Genomic DNA, 18,141 nt, shown 5'->3' on the forward strand with positions numbered 1-18,141 from the left:
GAGGACACGGCAGGGGAGCGGCCAGGTGGAAACCTGGGGTAGCGGGGTCCGCCGCCAGCCGCGACGGTGAGGCACCGGCTTCCAACTCGGCTGCGCTTGGAAGCCCGCGTTCGCGGTTCCCCGCCCCCCACTCCGTCCCCGGAGCCCAGACCCGAGCCCTGGCCGCCCCGAGCTTGGCCCCGCCCCGTCGCGCCCCGGGCCGTCCTGGCCCCGCCCCGGCCCGTCTCGGCCCCGCCCCGGCCCGGCGCGGCGGGCGGAACCAATAGTGTCTGGCACTCCGCTCGACGTCCTCCGTCCGGACTCTGAATCCCGGGGCGCCGGGCGCGCGAGGACGCTGTTCTCCGTGGGCTTCCGGGCGCGCGCAGTCCCGCCGCCGCCGGGAGGGCGGAGTCCCCGGGTGCGCGGCCGTGTGTGTCGGTGCGCCGGGTCCCGCTGCCGCCATGGGGATCCTGGAGAAGATCTCCGAGATCGAGAAGGAGATCGCCCGGACGCAGAAGAACAAGGGTGAGGGCCGGCCTGGCGGGGCCTTCCTTTCTGCCTCAGTTTTCCTGTCTGTAAAGTGGGGGAACGACGCGGCGAGAGCGCCGAGGCGGGCAGGACCAGGCGCGGTCCGGTCTGATGGCCGACGATCGCTGTGAGGTCGGCTCGGCGCCAGAGCGGGCGACCGGGCAGGAGTCGCAGCCCGCAGCCGGCGTCTGACCCGAGACAGGCATGGTCGGCTTCGAACCCGGGTCTCCCGGCGGCCGGGCCTGGGGAGTCGATGCTCTCCCTTTTGTACTGCAAGGCCCGGGAGGAGACCTTTCACGGGTGCAGCCTCACCGGCGTCTCGGAACGGAGGCCATGAGGACGCGAGCCTGGCGGACCTGGGCTTGAACTCCGGCGCCCCCCGTACCTGCTGTGAAAGCCTGGAAGGTCACTTCGCCTCTTTGAGCCTCAGTGTCCTCATCCGCAGACGGGGATCATAACCCCGTCTCGTCTTAGCCCACAGCTCAGTCAGGCTAGATAGTGTACGCACAGGACTAGGCACGTGGTAAGCTCTCCGTGTGTCAAGTTACCCCTTAACATGATAGCGGTAGTAAGGGATCAGTGTGCAGTCGGACGGTAGGGCTGGAGGCGATGGCTGGAGAAGAGCAGTGGGGAGAATCAAATGATCACACCCAGGAAGGCTTCCAAGAGGAGGTGGGACTTGAACTGGTTAAGGGGAGGGTACCCGGGTGAGGGGCACTGCTGAGGCCACACCGTGGCAGTCCGGGTGAGCATGGTGTGTTCCTGGGGCAGTTCTAGATCTAGAACAATCTAGATCAGAAGGGGGGATGCGATGGGCCAGGGTGGGTGAGGCCCGGTGCCCAAGCAGACCTGCGGCGGGGCTGCAGAGGCAGGACGTGGGGAATACTAGGTACCTAGTGTCAGTGTCTGCCCTTCCCTGGCTCTGTGTAGTTCTGGAGGCTGAAGTTGGGGGACTTCGTTCATTATGTAAATCTTCCCCAGGCCCTTACTCTGTGCTGGGCTTGAACACAGCAGGCACGTCCTTGCCCTCCTGGGGCTGACCTTCCAGTGGATAGTCTTTAAATGAATAACCAAATAAACAAGATCATTTCCGCCAGCCATAAATGCTGTGACGACAGACGAGGCCGGTAGAGCAAGAGTGTGGGGCATGGGAGCTGGGCCTCCTAAGGTGGAATGATCGGAGACCTCCATGAGTTGGGGACTTCTGAGCTGAGACCAGAATGAGAAGGAACCAACCACGCAAAGATCGGGGGCAAGACTGTTCCTGGCGGAGCAATGAATATCACTGAGGCAGAAACAGACTTGGTTCCCTAGCCCCGGTCCGCTCTTGTAGCCAGGATTTGGTAACACCTCCTTTACCATCAGGAAATGCAGCTCCCCTTGGATACTGTAACTTTTGTATGCTCAGAAGTTGAGAAAAATCAGTGTAGTGCCCTAATCATAATACAAAGGAGGAGAAAAAAGAAGGCGTAATTGAAATAGTGTTGATTTCAGTATTTACATGTCGGGGCATGGCCCAGACACAGCGATGTTACAACGGAGGCGTGAGGTGTTCACACCTCTGGGCAGCATCACAGGGCGTGTGCCGGCCGCGACGCAGCCCAGTGCTCAGTGTGTTGTGCTGGTGACTTGGGCACCCTACAAGAGGCCTGGGATCCCCAGATGGTGAAAACCTCCAGGTAAAGTTTCCAACAACACATGCTAGAGTCTTTCCTTAACATGCACAGAAGTCGTATTCCTGGAAATTCCAGTGTTTATTGACACTGTAAAAAAAAAAAAGTCCCGTGTTACTGTGTGAAACAGAAGGCTCTAGGCCCCAGGTTTTCCCTCTGCAGATGTCTTAGGGCTGTGAAAACTCATATGGAACAGGGGACGATTGATGGCTGTGCCAGACTGACTCACACTTTGTAGGGCTGCAGGCTTCCCTGGTCCCTGCCTGATGAATGCCGATGGGGACTTCGCCATCACACCGACAACAGAAAACATCCCATCCCCCAGACTCCCCAGGGAGTGCTGCTGCCCCCATTGAGAACCACTGACTTGGGGTCGCGTGGTCTCAATGAGGAGACTAGCTTCTATCCTAAATGAAGTGAGAGGCTAAGTGGGCCTGTTAAGCAGAGGGTGTTTTCTTCCCCGATCTGGTTCTTGATGTTTCCAGCCAGCATTTGGCTGTGTGTGGGGGCACACCTGACCCATGGGGATTGGAGACCCTGGATACTTACCTTCCGTCTTCCTTTACGTCCTTCAGCCACCGAGTATCACCTGGGTCTGCTGAAAGCAAAACTCGCCAAGTACCGGGCTCAGCTTCTGGAACCATCCAAATCGGCCTCATCCAAAGGAGAGGGTTTCGATGTCATGAAGTCGGGTGACGCCCGTGTGGCGCTGATTGGATTTCCCTCTGTGGGTAAGGTCAGTGATGGTCAGCGTGGGCCTTGGGGAGGAAGCAGGTTGTCTTCCAGGCACGACTGTCCAGCGCCTTCTCTCGCTGCCTTTCTGAATTAGCTCCAGGGACCGAGGAGACCCGGCATCCCCCAGGATCCAGTCCCACCCCTTGATCATCCTGCCATGGTGACCATCGTTGCTTGTCTCTGGGAGGAGTGTTTCCGCTCAGTCTCAGACCCATCCGTCACGTACAAACGTTTACTGAGTGCGCACCCTGGGCCGGGCTCTGGGCCAGGTCCTGGTGATGCGAAGCAACGAGATAGTTCTGTCCAGGGAAGAGGCTGCGCAGATGCAGGCTGAGGGAACAGTGACAGGTGGCTTGGACAGGTGCTGGTGGGGCAACTTTTAAACCAGTTCAGCTGGAAGCCCGCGCCTCTGGGCCACGCACGAGGGGAAGCCGCTAACCGCTACCAGCAACTGAGTGCTCGCTGCCGGCTGAGCGGGGTAGCTGTGCTTTGTGCGGGTTTGGTTTTGTTTTTCCCTCTGCTGGATCGTGGGTGTGTATATCACAGGAGGTGCGGGTTGGTCTGCGCTCTGTCCACACACACACACGCGCGCGCGATGCGATTGTGGCTGCCCTGGCCGCTGGCGTGTCCCCTTCTCCGTGGCTGTCTGTCCCGTTCCCGCAGGAGAGTTCCCTCACCCCGTAATGGCTGCCCGGAAGCCCCCACTGTGCCCAGAGCATCCTCACAGTCCGCTCCTTCCCTCCCGCGCCGATCGCGTCCTAGAGCTGGTGTTTCTGGAGGACGCGTTCCTCCACGGCCGCCCAGGGGCTCGAGGTGGCGGGTTTTAAAAACGCCTGTCCGTGCCGCCGTTCACCCTCCGACGCAGCGCTGACCGCAGGTGGGGACAGTTGGGAATGTCTCCGCGCGCCCGCTCACAGACGCCCCCATGGGGAGCCGCGTCAGCGTGGGGCTGTGGGCCGGGCCCGGACGGGGTAGAGGAGACCACACTCGGCGTCGAGGTCTGCAGGCTTCCTTCCCGCGGGCTCGTAGGTGCCTCTTACTCTCCAGCGCGCCCCTGTCCCGGGTGGACTTTCCCGTCAGTACTGGTGGTGGGCGGGTGCGGGCTGCACTGTCCCCTTGTCCTCCATCCGTGTGGACTTAGGACACCACGTCGTTTTGGTTACCATCCAGGGACGAGAAGGGGAGTGTTGCTGGAGGTGGAAGTGACACCAGGGGCTGGACATGAGCCACTGCCCTCCATGGGTCCCCTCCTCTGGGGCCCGTGGCTGTTCCCCCAGCCGACGCCTTGCAATGCTCAGCGTCAAACCTGAGTGCGCCGTCTGACACGGAGCTTCCCGACCGGAGCTCAGATCCCCATAGTAGTGTCGGGGTGCTTATGACCCCTCAGCTGGACAGAAGCCAGACACGGAGCAGCGCAGGGGCCTCCTGCTGCCGCAGCTCAGAAGGAGCTGATGCCCCCTCTTCGAGGCGGGGGTCCCCCGGGAGAGCTGGGACCCCCACGTTGCAGTCTGCCGGCTGAACAGCCTCACGGTCTTCTGTCCTCGTGGGGTGTCCGGATCCCTCTCTGTCTCTGGCCGTTTCTCATTTTTCTTCTGTGTACTAGAAATTTCCAAACACGCGGAAGAGGCTAAAGGAGAGCTCAGCACACCTGCCCTCTGAGTCCGTCCATTTCGCCGTATTGCTCCGTCCCTTCGGATTTGTGTCTGTGCGGGTGTTCGCGGTTTTCTTTCTGTTTCGACTGACCCATTTGAGAATCAAGTACAGACAGCGTGCTTCCTGACCTTTCACCCCAAAATATTTAAGCCTGTGTCCCTAAAGAATAAGGACATTTTCCTACGTAGCCGTGAGCTACCACACCAAACAAAACGAACAGTAATTTAGGAATGATCTAAGGCCGGGACCACACTCTGATTTCAACACTCACCCCCAAATGACCTTTGAGGCTGCTCTGTCCCCACCAAGGTCTGTTCCAGGACCGCGTGTGGCCCCTGTTGGTGTCATGCCTCTGCCTGCTCTACTCTGGAACGGTCCCTTTTGCCAAGACCCGAGCTCTAAAGGGACCAGACAGCGGCCCTGCAGAGAGTCCGCACTCGGGAGGTGGCCGCTTGCTTCCCGGTGGTGCGCTCTGGCTGGCTCGTCTGTCGTATTTCCTGGAAGCCGAGAGTCAGGTGGAGACCCGGGACTGGTGGCCAGAATCCGCATAGGAGGTGGGGCGGACCTCATTTTGTCCCAAAGATAAACCCCTGACCGCTGCTTGTGTTTCCAGAATGGCTTAGGGGGAGGCTTGCCCTGTGTCCCTTCTGTGTGGTTGCGTCGGTGTCCCCTCAAGTCCAGGTCACTGGAAGGTCCGCTGCAAGGTGCTGCTGCGGTGGCGTGCGGCAGTCCATCCCTGTCAGCGTCCCCGTGGTGACCTTGACGCCAGTGAGTTGTCCTTGCCTAGGAGGTTTGTTAGCTGTGGTAAAATGTCAATTTTCCAGTTGTCTTCCTCCTTCCTCGCTAATTAGCTGATGTTCCTCTGGGGAGCAGCGCTTTCGCTCATCGGGGTCAGCTCTTTGGCTCGCCTGAGAAGTTCCTGGAAAGGCAGGACAAGTGCGTGTGTGCTGCCGTTGAACGACCAGCAAGACGTTGGGGTCAGAGCTGTCCCGCAGGGTGACCGGGAACTGGTTTTAAGCTTTAATTCTTGGGGTGTTGTGATGGACTCCAGTTTTCACCTGGACTTGATTTTACTTCCAGCCTGCCAAGGACTTCTTTTCCAAGCCCAGGCTGGGGGAAGAGCGTCGTTTACCAAGTGTGCCCTTGAGGGTCTGGCCCTGTGGCCGGATCCTACCACCCCGCTGGGGACCGGGGCTCTCCCCCCGCAGAGACCAGACAGGGTCAGAGTGCCCTCCTGTCGGCCTCCAGCAACAGTCACTCAGTATCTCAGCAGCCCTTGCTCTCAGGGTCACCCCACTTACCCATACTCGTCTGCCCCAGCAGGTTTTTATCTGACCTTAGATTTCTAAGAGGCCCCCAGGACAGAGAGTTTCTGGGTTTGAGGCCAGGGTTTGCCTTCAAGGCGTGAGGGTATATGAGTGAGATGTGCCCCCAGCCTTCCTGGTTGCCCAAGAGGCAGGGTCCACGCGGCCCAGTCACAGCTGTGTCTCGGGCTCTCTGTTCCTGGTGCCTTGCTGACTGGCCTGGGGCCACGGGGCCCGGGCTGGGTTTCCTCCCCCTCTGGCTCTGCCCACTGCTTTGCTGGCCCTCTGGCCCACTGCACCCATTGCCGTGGCCTCACCACACTCTGGGCTCGGCGCACCTTGGGCCTTATCTCCTTCCACCCCACGCAGCCCTCCAAGGTGGGGACCGAGCAGATGGCCAGCATGCATACGAAGGACTCAGAAGCTCAGAGGAAGAAGTTCCTTGCCCGGGGGAAGCCCGGTCTCTCCGAACTCCCAGCCAAGCCACGGCTCTAGTCCCACAGTGAGCCGTGGCGCGAGCATTCCCATCCAGACCCTTCCCGGCTCACCCCTTCCTGCCTGGCAACACCTTTTCCTGCCATCTAGCTCTGTCTCAGACCACGTCTGTCCCCTTGCACATCTCACCCCTCCCTGGGTGAGCAGCCGCTCTGAGTGCCAGGGGCTGTTGCCTGCTTGAAGCTCTCTGGGGCCCAGGAGGGGCTGGCGGGTTTGGTGGAGCGAGGCAGGGGGCCCCGATTTAGGAACCGGTTTCCTTTGGCCACATGAGATAGGCCTGAGGCCTCCAAAGAAGGGGGTGCCCCCACCTGCCCTGGGCAGGGCCAGAGGTGACATTTCCAGCCATTTTGTGACCCCACGCTGAGGCTGAGGAGGGAGTCCGTGCTCAGCCCAGCCCATGGGGATCCTCCCAGGAGGCTGGGACAAGAGTTCTCACTACAACGACCTCCTTTTCCTCTAGTCCACCTTCTTGAGTCTAATGACCTCCACAGCCAGCGAAGCTGCGTCCTATGAATTCACCACCCTGACGTGCATCCCTGGGGTCATCGAAGTAAGTTGGGGCGTGCTTGGTTCCGGAAGGGGAAAGCGTGTGTGCTCGGGTTTGCAGTGGTGTAGATGGGTGTCATGGCGGGTGGGGGGGGCTGTCTCTGGGGAGGGAGAAGACTCTGAACTGAGCTGCCTTGCCCTCAAGCACTGGCACCTCTCACCGGTATCCGTCGTGCTCCACGTCCCACACCGCTCTAGCTTGGGTCCCTTGTTCCTGGCTGGCCGGATCCCTCTGGCTCCCGTGAAGCTTCAGAGTCTGGGGCCGCTGCGGTGCAGGGACGTTTCTGCGCGCTGCTCTTACTGTCACCGGAGAGTCCCTCCCCGGGGGCTCCTCGGCTCGCGCTATAGCGTCTGTGCCAGACTGGGGCGGTGACAAGGCCGGGGTCCTGGGGTCAGGCAGGCCCTTCCTGCAGGGATTCCTCCCCTGACCGTCTTCTCTTCCCCAAAACAGTATAAAGGAGCCAATATCCAGCTCCTGGACCTTCCCGGGATCATCGAGGGCGCAGCACAAGGTAGGAGGTGGGGACAGGCGGCGGGGAGACAGGGTGGACCTCGGCACCCCAGCCTGCCCTTTTCCAGAGCCTGTTGGGCGTCCTGGCCTCACTGTTAAAATTGGACGTGGCTGCGGGGCCTGATGGGTCGGGGGAGGATTGTAGCTGCTTACACTGCTCTGGCCTCATATGGTCCTGGCTGGCCCCATCTTAAAGCCGAGGAAACCAAGGCCCCGTGGGGTGAAGTGACTTTCCCAAGGTCATGTAGCTCACCTGACGGGTTTGAATTCACTCTTCCACTCCACGGGCTCCGGTGTGGCCCGCAGGAACCCCGACAAGGAGTGGACACCCGTCAGTTGTGCTCCTCGTCCTGGAGCCCCATCCTTTGTCGTTTCGGTTCTGTGTTCTGAGATGGGAACATGCTCGTGGCTTCTGGTGGCGGGGGGTGGCCTGCAGCCTCGCAGAGATGGGAACCAGCTGACGGTTCTCTGGCAAGTGACGGGCTGTGTGCTGGCCGCTGTCCCGGTCCTCAGCTGGCCCTTTGACTTAGTGAGCGTCACCATTTCCTTTCCGTAGCTGGGAGAAGCGTCAGGGATGACAGATAAAGGGTCTGCCCTGAACTGAAAGGGCCTGCCACTCAGGGGCAGAGCTGGGGTCAGCGCCCACCTGTGTGGGTCTGCAGCCCCCGCATGGCTGGGCGGCAGGTCCTCCTGCCCGTTTGCCGTCTCTGCCCTGCACCCTCCCGTACCCCACTGTCCTCATCAGGGCAAAGTCCCACCTGCTTGCATTGGGGCAGGGGGAGCAGTGATGGTCCCCCAGGAACCTGCTGTCCCTTCTAGCATCGTGGGGCTTGAGGGTGGTCTGGCCACAGTGGGGGGCAGTGTGCGGATAGCGTCAGGAGGCAGCTGGCCCATGAACGTCACTGGATCCAAGTCCCTCTTTCTCAGGAGAGAGGCCAGTTGTGGCTGAAATCTGTACTAGATCCTAGTGCTGTGACCTTGGCAAGGTGCCTGGGTTCTGTGGTGGCCTCGTAGCCACAGGGTCTGGTCCTTATGAAGTGGCGGTCCCCACAGCATCTCTTCTGTGACGTCTCCTGTGACCCCCTCTGCAGCCCTCGGAGTGGGGCTGGGTCACAGCGCCCGTTTCCAGGAAGGGCAGATGTGTTGAAGTCCTCATACCACACTAGCTTTGTGATCTTGGGCAAGTGCTCGAGTATCTCTAAACGAGGTCTCAGTTTTCTCCTCTGTGAAGTGGGTGTGATAACGTTGCTGGTACACGATGGTTTCGAAGACTAAGTGAGGAAATGTTTGTGAAGCACTTGGCAGGGGGCTTGCCGCATGGTAGGGACGGGGCAGGGGGGTTACTTCTCCGGGGGTGGTGGTGTCACTTTGCCTTCTCTCTGCAACAAGCCCCCGGGAGTAGGACAGCACGTGGAACAAAGAACAGGGCCAGGGAGATCCCAGCCCAGGGCAGGCACGCGGCCGAGACCCAGGAGGAGCGGTGAAGGACCGGAGTCTGGGGCCCCGTGGGCTGGGTGCAGGTCACACGCGGCCTCTGTTACCGTGTCACCACGTGTCTCCCACCCGTCCAGGGAAAGGCCGCGGCCGGCAGGTGATCGCTGTGGCGCGGACGGCAGACGTTGTCATCATGATGCTGGACGCCACCAAGGGGGAAGTGCAGAGGTCCGCAGGCTGGTGCGGGGGGCGGGCTGATCTGGGGAGGGCCCTGGGCGGGCTCGTGGGACGCTGTGACCCTGAACTCGTGATGGGTGGCCCAGGGGGTGCTTGGGTCCCTCCCACGTGGGAGCAGCGGCAGGCCTGTCCACGGGCTAAACGCGTGCAGCCACCTGGAGCATCCTCTTGCAGAGGCTTGCGTCTGGCACGCAGACATCTGGAGACTGAGGGCCGTGCTGGGCTGGCAGAAGCGTCTGCCACTGGCCCCTTGTCAGCACAGGCCGTCCCGGCTCTGGCCCCACCTGCCAAGGCTGAGGGGCCTCAGTTGCTGCCCAGACCCACGAGGAGCCTGGCCCCAAGCCACAGAAGCTTTGTTCATGCCCTGATCTGCTGGCCGGGGGGCACACCGGGCCTCCCTCTGCCTGCCTGCCAGCGGCCTTGGCTTGCTGGGTTCCTCGTGGGGGTGAGAGGGCACTGGTCTCCCTCCGGGTGGGCAGAGACTTCTGGTGTAGCACGGAAGCTGCCCAGCCTGCCCCCGGGCACTGGTGAAGGTTTGCTGCGGCTCGGCCAGGTCCCTGCTGGAGAAGGAACTGGAGTCCGTGGGGATCCGCCTCAACAAGCACAGGCCCAGCATCTACTTCAAGGTGAGGCCCCTCTACTGGGAGGCCCGGCCTGGGTGGGATGGGGACGACCGCCGCTGCCCCTCCGTGAGCCGCTCCCGCTTCTCCTCTGCAGCCCAAGAAAGGCGGTGGCATCTCCTTCAACTCCACAGTCGCGCTGACGCAGTGCTCGGAAAAGCTGGTGCAGCTCATCCTGCACGAGTACAGCATCCCAAAGCCGCACGGGGGGCGGCGGGAGATGGGCGCCGCATGGCCCAGGACGCTGACACACCGCAGCCCAAGCCGCTGCAGAGCCGTCCGAGCCGCTGCCAGGAAGGCTGCAGCCCAGGGACACGGGGCACCCCCTGTCCCCTTCACCTCCGTGCTCCCCGAGCTGCAGGCCGGCCGGGCCACGGCCGTGCACTCAGCGGTACCTTCCTGACTCCCTGTGGGTTCTGGGCCTAGTGGCCAGTCACATCTGGAAGAAGGTGACATGGTGAGGGAAACAGCCCCCGAGGACAGCCTGGGTAAGGCTCAGGGAGAACCAGGGCTAGGTGAGTGTCTGGAGGACAGGGCAGAGTCCCAGAGGCAGAGAAGCTCAGCACATGGAGAACTCCCCATGGGACAGGCTGTCTGCAAGGTGGTGAGGCCCCTGTCACCGCAGGTATGCAAGCAGAGGCAGGGCAGCCCCCGGGGGAGAGTGCTGCATGGGGGCAGGTGGGTTAGGCCGGTGCTTGCAGACAGCGCTCATGGCCCTGAAGCCTGGGGTGCCGCTGAGCATTCTGGCAAGGACGTTTTTCTTCTCGCCTGGCGGTGAGGAGCAAAGCCACCGACTAAACTTCACATGTTCTGGTTTCCCTTGAAAACATGAGGGCGATCCCCACACTTCACGGTCTTGTAAATCCGCCAAGGCAGACGAGCTCCGAGGTCCCTTTCGGCACTCTGTTGCTCGCCTGGCCGGTGGGGCCCTCCGATGGGGACCGGGGGGCTGCTGGCACACTGGTGGCCCTTAACCTGAGCCCCTCAGAGATCTTCAACGCGGAGGTGCTCTTCCGAGAAGACTGCTCCCCGGACGAGTTCATCGACGTGATCGTGGGCAACCGGGTGTACATGCCGTGCTTGTATGTAAGTGGGGCCGCGCCCCCGGTGCATGTGCAGGAGGGCGGACCCCCGTGGGAGGCAGGTGTCCCAGAGGAGCGGGAGGGGCCTGGCCTTGCTCCGCCCACCCCCGTCTGGGGGCTGCGTGAGGCCCGCAAACTATCTAGCTTGGCACCCGGGCTCCAGTCTAGCCTTCCCTTCTGGGCGTGGACAACAGCCCCCACAGCCTTTCCCCATCCTCGAGGCAGCAGGGAAGGGAGGACACGCATTGGCCTCCCTGCCCCCGCGCTGCTACGGCCTGCAGAGCGAGGAACTGTGGGCCGAGCCGAGGCATTCGGGGACCATTTCCTGCACTTCTTTGTTCCTTTCCCTCCGCAACACCTACCTCCCTGGTCTCGATCCCAGGTGTATAACAAAATCGACCAGATCTCAATGGAGGAAGTGGACCGCCTGGCCCGGAAGCCCAACAGTGTGGTCATCAGGTGAGCACTCGGCTGCCCCGAGTCCTTCGCGTCTGTGAGCCCCCGGGCCTCCCGGGCACCTTGGCCAGGCAAGCCCCCCACGTGCGCCCAGGGCGGAGGAGACCCATCTCCGTAACGGCTCTGATCTGGTCCTACCCTGGAGCGGCCTGGGCAGAGTGGGTGATGCGGGGTGGGCTCTGGCTAAGAAAACAGAAGGGAAACCTTCCACCCATGCAGACGGTTAATAATCACTGCGGCCTCAGAGCCTCGTAGTCAACGGCCTCAGAAGGCCCACGGGTGCGAGCCTGCTCCTCGAGGTCCCCGGAAGCCGGGCCTTCCAGCAGCGGCAGCCTGGAGGGTAAAAGGAACTGAAGTCCTTGGGTGGGTGGGGCCATCCTGGCCGTGGCCCCCAGCCCTGCTTGGAGTTGGGGGTCCTGGGGTGCCGCCTGCACCTTGGCTGAGGGCTGTCTGTTCACTCCTCACCGTCCCTGCGGTTGCTTCCTCTGGGGCAGCCTGACTTGGGGTCTCCGCTCTGCCGGCTGCCCGGCTCAGACAAGGCTCTCTAGCCTCACAGGCTTAGGGCAAGCAGGATGCTAAGTGACCGAGTGGGGTGCCGGTACAAATGGTGGGTAGGGGTCCTGGACCATCTCCTGGGCATTGCCAGCTACCGCCAAGGGCAGCAGAGAGCGGGCGTCCTTCCCGAAGGACAGCTCAGTTCCTCTCCTGCTGTGTCCCAGGCTCTCTTCAGGGGCTGCCGAGGACATGTCATCCTCAAGGCGTGAGGTCACCTCCACACCACATCTTCACCTGCTGTGCTCACAACATGTCACGCTCAAGGTCATGTCTGCAAACGGTCAAGCCAGGGGCTGCCCCATCACGGAAATCCCCACCGGGCAGCCCTGGGGCTGCCAGTCTCCCAGCAACTGTCAGGAGGGAAGCCCCCCTCCAGACACCCTGCGTCCGTTAGCGCTGCCTGTGCTCTCCACAGCGCCGCGGAGACCCCCAGGAGAGATGGCTGAGCTCTCCTGGGCATGACCGTGGGTGTGACCGGAGGCTCCGGCCGCTGGTGTCGAGCTGCCGTCAGATCTGCGGGTTTGGTTCCCATGGGTGCCAGATGGGCCGCGCTGGCCTCGGGGCAGGTTGTCCTCGGCACGAGTGAGAGAGCAGGGAACCCTGGTCTCTGAGCCCACGGGGCTGCTCTGACTGGCCGCCTTCGTCCCTGGCAGCTGTGGCATGAAGCTGAACCTGGACTACTTGCTCGAGATGCTTTGGGAGTACCTGGCCCTGACCTGCATCTACACCAAGAAGAGAGGACGTGAGTGCGGCGGCGGGCGGCGCGGGACACGGGCTGGATCCGCCTCGCGGTGGGGCTGCCAGGCTCTGGCAGTGCCCGACTCCGCGGGTCCGTGCAGATTGCAGCTTTTCTCCCATCCCAGAGCCCGCACTGCCCGCTGCCCGGGGCTGCTAGAGGCCGTGGCTGAGCCTTTACAGTAAAGAATGCTGCTTCCTGGGGCTGCCGGTCCTGAGGATGCCTCGGCTGGGCGGGGGGTGGCTAGAGGCCGGACTGCGGTTCCCCGTGGGCTACCGTGATCACCTCCCTCCCAGCCTCCCCTGGGTCAGGACTTGAGGCACGTGAACACAGGGGAGCCTTCACCATGTCGGGTCTCCCCACCACCACCTCTCACACCCTGTGACCTTGCGGCTGAGTCCTGGCACTTTGTGCAGCCTTGACCTCGTCAGCAAGGAAGGCGCTGCAGCTGCCCTGACTGGTCGCCAGCAGCTGTCGTGTCTTGCCAGTGCTGTCCAGATGCTCCCCGTGGCCGGACTTAGTTAGGGCCCTTGTGTCTGACGGGGTTGCAGGCCGCCTGAGTCCTGGATGTGGATTTATGCTGATTTCCTGTGTTAAAGTCAAGGTTGCAGAACGCCGCACGAGGACTTGTAGGGAGGGTGTGCCAAACGGCGAGGGAAAGGTTAAACCAAGGCTGGGGGCTGGAAGGGCCTCTGTCCCCTGGTGGAAGGCAACCACAGAGCAGCTCGGGGCCATAACCGTGGTTGCCTCCCTGTCCCCTCACCTCCAGTCTCTACCTTCGCAGAGAGGCCAGACTTCACAGACGCCATCATCCTCCGGAAAGGGGCCTCCGTGGAGCACGTGGTGAGTTGCCGAGTCAGGGAGGTCTCCGTGCCCCCTGCGGGGTCTTGCCAAAGGCCCTCCCAGCCCTCGACTGGCTTGGGTGACACCAGCTGCAGCCGCAGAGTGGCCGCGGGCAGGCCCCAGAGTGAGACCTGGGGTCGCCTTCCAGCCACTGTTCCAGGTGCATAGTGAGCCTGCAGGCCTCGCCTAGAGGCGTGGATGTTCTGCCCACCCCCAAGGTGGGCGTGCAGTTGCATGAGGTCCCTGGCAGCAGGCCGGGCACTGGGAAGGTCCGGGAAGTAGTGGTCATCCCCATCCCGTCACATCCTCGCGCCGCAGGCCTCTCAGAGTCTCCTGTTCGGGTGCTGCACCACGGAGAGCTGCTGCCCTGGGGCATTTCTGTATCGTTAACTCCAGCCTATGGCTCAGAGTTACGGCCTCCCTGCCCGTGGCCCCTCTTGGCTTCCTGTCCCCCAGCCAGCCCCCCTCAGCCCTCCCTGCTCCCACCCCACCCGCAATAGCTCTGAATGCATTTTGCACTCAAGTGTGGACGGTAAACCGAGCAGCCCTAGTTGCAGCCAGAACAGGGTCCTTCAGGGGCAACAGATGCCAGACACCCAGTGCCAGAGTCAAGAAGTCACACCTGAGGGGAAGTGCCACGGAGTAAGGGAACGGGGAGTGACCCTGAGTCTACACAGACAGGCCAGATGGTCTCGGGGAAGGGGACCTGATTGGGCCTGTAGATCAGGGAGGACCTGACCTGGAAGAATTAGGGGTGGTGGAAGCCCTCCCAGGCAGAGGAGTGAGGCATGCCAAGGTCCTGAGGCAGAGGGGCTCTAGGCTGAGCCTGTGGGCTCCGAGGGGAGGGTGCATTCCGGATCTGGAGTTTTGTTGCAGGCCCAAAGGTCACCTGTTCCTGAATGTGACCTTGCACCATCTCTTACAAAGGCATATGGGCCCTTCAGGAGCCGGTGAGGGCCCAAGAGCCTGGAACAATGTGCCAGGCTTTGGTTTTGGGCGGTTTTGTTTTCCATCTAGCTCATTTCTTCTCAGGATCTTTATGGTGGTCAGGTGGTGGGCTGGCCTGCAGGCTGGGCTCCTGCATTCATTCATTTAGCAAGCCCAGCCCAAGGCCCCTGCCACCTAGAGGCCCTGATACAAATGGATGGGACTCGGCCTTGAAGGCTAGCATGCCCGGCAAAGCCACATCCCTTAGATGACTCATAAGGAGCTCCATTGGGAAGTCCCTGTTCCTACAAGCCTGTCTCAGAACCTGTGAGTGAGGTGTGTCCTGGGGACCGAGCAGCTGTTGGTACAGGGTGCCCCCCCCCAGGTGCTGGTGGGGTTACCCTGCCCCTTCTGTGGGTACTTTCCTCCACCCTCTCAGGCCCTGGCTGCTTGCCCAAGAGGATGTAGGACTTCAGCCACTCCCGGGAAGAAAAGCGGGAGATAGCAGGAGAATGATTTTCTAGGCAGGGGGAATGGCAGGTACAAAGGCCCAGAGGCCGGAGCAGATGTGGGGAGGGCTGGCTGTCTACTGTCAGCTGCACAGAGGGTCACAGGCAGGAGGAGCTAGACCCAAGGGCGAGAAGCGCCCAGTGGGGTGGGGAGGGGCTTTGGGGGCCGGCTCCGGAGCCTGGACTGTGTCCCCCAGAGGCGTGCTCTTCAGTGGTCACGTTCTCCCTGTTCGCCCTCCCCACAGGTGCCTCCCTCCCGGGACACCCAACCGTCCCAGCGCCACAGGGTATACACAAGGAGGCCTGCCTAGACGCTGACGGCAGGGACCCAAAGTAGAGGAACCAGGGAGATACGGAGTCAGGCAGATGCAGGGTCGTACCCTGGTTCCCCCATCCTGGGTCAGCCTCCTGGTGTCTCAGTTTCCTGTCCTGGGCGTAACTGACCCCCCAGGCCCCAGGCCTTTGTGATGCACCCAGCCCTGGTGTGTATTCAGTGAGAGCTGTCAAAGGCTTTGCATGGGCCATACCTCCCCGAGGCAGCGAGGACCTTGCTGGGCTCTCGGCAGTGAGAGGTGTGGGCACAGGGGAGCAGGAGCCTGCCGTCATCAGACAACACCGTCCCCCAGTAGAAGAGATGGCCTGGGACGACCTTCATTGTCCCTAACTGCTAGGGACAAGTACGAGAAAGACACAGGAGGCCCAGAGCGGGTGGGAGATGTTCTTACAGGCTTGGCATCTGGCAGGAGTGGGGCGGAGGGCTCAGGGCTCTGAGCAGGACCTATAAGGCTTGCGGGCGCGTGGGAGGTGAGGCAGCACCACACAGCCTTCCCTCTGGCCCCCCGCACTGCCCCCGCGCCACTCTGCACCCGGGGGCCCCCGATCTCGGGCAGAGCTGGCTGCCCCTCCAAGGCTCCCTGCTTGTAGCTTCCTTTTTTTTTTTTTTTTTTTTAAAGATTTTATTTATTTATTTGACAGCAAGAGAGGGAACACAAGCAGGGGGAGTGGGAGAGGGAGAAGCAGGCTTCCCGCTGAGCAGAGAGCCCGATGCGGGGCTCGATCCCAAGACCTGGGATCATGACCTGAGCTGGAGGCAGACGCTTAATGACTGAGCCACCGAGGCGCCCGCTTCCAGCTTCCTTTAAGAGCTCTGGGATTCCTGAGGCGGGGTTGGATGACGTCCTGGGCGGGAGGCTTCAGGTCCCAGCTGTGGCCAGGAGACGGGGACCAGCGGCGGTGACTCCGGGCTGAGGCGGGGTGTCCTGAAGACCACCCCCACCCATCCGAAGGGGCATCTGCGGGGCTGTCATTCAGGCAAGGCCAGCAGAACGCTGCTGACAGCCAGATCCAGGCGTCGTCTGAAGGCTTCGAGAACATGCTAACGGGCGCCACAGCCTTCGGGCCAGGCTGGAAGTGGGAGCATCAGAACAGCCTGCTGCGTGTGTCTCGATCCTGTGGTGTCCACAAGGCCACGGCTCTCCGAGCACCGGCCTGGGGAACTGCTGCCGCTTAGCACAGGCCTGGGGCTTGGGGTGTGGCCCGGCGCGGGGCCTCGGGTTCGGACTCCTCTCACTGTTCTCTCCCATCTTTCAGTGCCACCGCATCCACCGGTCACTCGCCAGCCAGTTTAAGTACGCGCTGGTGTGGGTAAGTCTCTGGCCGGACGTGGGTGGGGTCATGCCCAGCATCGCCCCTGGCTTGGGCGGGAGCGCGGCATCTGTGCTGTTTGCCCGGCGTCCCGGTCCGGGGCCTGCGTGCTGACTCGTGCTGGCCTCTCTCGCGTTGGGGTCCCGGGATGGTCAGTCTCCTGGGGACATTGCCCCGTCTGCAGGTGGTCTGCCAGGGCTGTGGCGCCCTCTTCAGTCTCCGGCATTCCCGTCCCCCCAACGTACCTACCGCCGCACCCGCCATCCTCCTGTCATAGCTCTTCTGGGCTTGGCCCTGCTCAGGACAGAGGCTGATGTGGTCCCCCTGTCTGTCCCCCGCCTAGGGCACCAGTACCAAGTACAGCCCGCAGCGAGTGGGCCTGACCCACACCATGGAGCACGAGGACGTCATCCAGATCGTCAAGAAGTAGTGCCTCCTGCCGGGCCCCTGCCCCCACCCTGCCTCCTCGGGGAGTCGGCCCGGCCGGACAGGCAATACCGTGCAAATACATACACCCCAGGAAGGGGTCTCTCAAGTCTCCGCTGTTTCTGGAAGTTTCTTCAGTAGGCAGGTGATACAGAGTGTACTGGGGGACAGGGTCGGGGAACTTGGGCTGGTCTGGCGGCATTTCCTGTGAGACTGGCCCCTCGGATGGGGATTCCGTGTTTGGAACCCTGAGCCTGCGCCCTACACTTGGCCCCCTCAGGCACCGAGGGGACACCCTGCCCTCCTACCCTGCAGCCAGGGCCTCATGCGGACGGTTCCCTCAGTGCCGGGGCGCGGAGCCGAGCCTGCCCGGCTCCCAGGAAGCTCTGTTTCTGGTGGGGCGCCTTGGGCCTTCAGCTCCCTCCGTCCTCTCTGGCACTTGAGGAGGGGGCCTCCCAGGACAAGCCCTCTGCCTACCCCAGGGCTGCTCCGTGGTGGCTTTAAGCCCCAGCTCATGCCCCCCACAGCCCGAGGAGCCCTGATGTACGGCCCTCCCAGGGCCGCCCCTGCCCAGAGCCCACGACCCAGGGCCTGCACGGATGCCGGGAGTGGCGGCTTCGGCATTGGGTTTCTGTACTTGTTCTCTAAGCCCCTGGCCTTGGCTGTACTTTCTGCAATAAAGAGTGGAAACAATCCCTGTTCAGACTGAGGATAGTTCTGTCAGTTGGCTGGACTCTGTCACCAGGCTGCGTCCGGGCCAGCCACGAGCCTGGGGATCCGAGTGGGTGGAGTTTCGGCTGTGGGAGAGCAGGCCCAGGTCGGGGTGCAGAGGAGAGTGTGGGGGACCTCCAACGTGGTCTCTGCCCTGGCGGGTGGGCCAGAGGCCGCGGGCCCCAGATGCGGTACCTCCCAAGGCTAGGCCTGGCTGCCAAGGCGGGGAGAATTCTCAGAAGGTCCTTGTGGCTTTTGGGGTGGCAGGGAGGCTCCCCTGGGAGAGCAAGCAGCCGGGTCTGTCATGTTACCTCAGCAGGCAGGGGTGGACGGCCTTGGTGTGGGGCCAAGGAGGGGCAGCACATGGTCGCTGGGCCCCTGCCAGGGTGGGTGTGGGGCCGTCCCCACAGCCTGGTCTCCAGGGGCGGCAGCGTGCCCTGGGCTTCCACAGCTTGTGAGCGCACAGCTGGGATTTCAGCTCCAGCTGGGGCTTCTCAGCCACAGGGGAGGCTTCCTGGAGGAGGTGGGCCTTTGGGG

At 62.3% G+C, this 18,141-nt stretch overlaps 1 protein-coding gene across 1 annotated transcript; it reads left to right on the top strand.

The window, feature by feature from the left end:
* The first annotated feature begins 345 nt into the window (after positions 1–345).
* Positions 346–17,586, top strand: DRG2 (developmentally regulated GTP binding protein 2). Its single transcript, XM_045984142.1, has 13 exons — positions 346–504; positions 2,756–2,916; positions 6,828–6,917; positions 7,365–7,425; positions 8,996–9,086; positions 9,649–9,721; positions 9,813–9,903; positions 10,704–10,801; positions 11,180–11,256; positions 12,462–12,550; positions 13,329–13,387; positions 16,414–16,467; positions 16,811–17,586. The coding sequence occupies exons 1-13, from the start codon at positions 441–443 to the stop codon at positions 16,895–16,897; spliced, it is 1,095 nt and encodes a 364-aa protein (XP_045840098.1). The 5' UTR covers positions 346–440; the 3' UTR covers positions 16,898–17,586.
* The last annotated feature ends 555 nt before the right edge of the window (positions 17,587–18,141 follow it).

Source organism: Meles meles, chromosome 18 (assembly GCF_922984935.1).
Source record: "Meles meles chromosome 18, mMelMel3.1 paternal haplotype, whole genome shotgun sequence".
Classification (NCBI taxonomy): Eukaryota; Metazoa; Chordata; class Mammalia; order Carnivora; family Mustelidae; genus Meles; species Meles meles.

Bases quoted from the DNA above. Each gene is read 5' to 3' on its own strand.
- DRG2 (XM_045984142.1), top strand. From the start codon at position 441: ATGGGGATCCTGGAGAAGATCTCCGAGATCGAGAAGGAGATCGCCCGG. The intron at 11,257-12,461 runs GTGAGCACTCGG...CGTCCCTGGCAG, and splicing joins CCCAACAGTGTGGTCATCAG to CTGTGGCATGAAGCTGAACC. The intron at 16,468-16,810 runs GTAAGTCTCTGG...TCCCCCGCCTAG, and splicing joins TTAAGTACGCGCTGGTGTGG to GGCACCAGTACCAAGTACAG.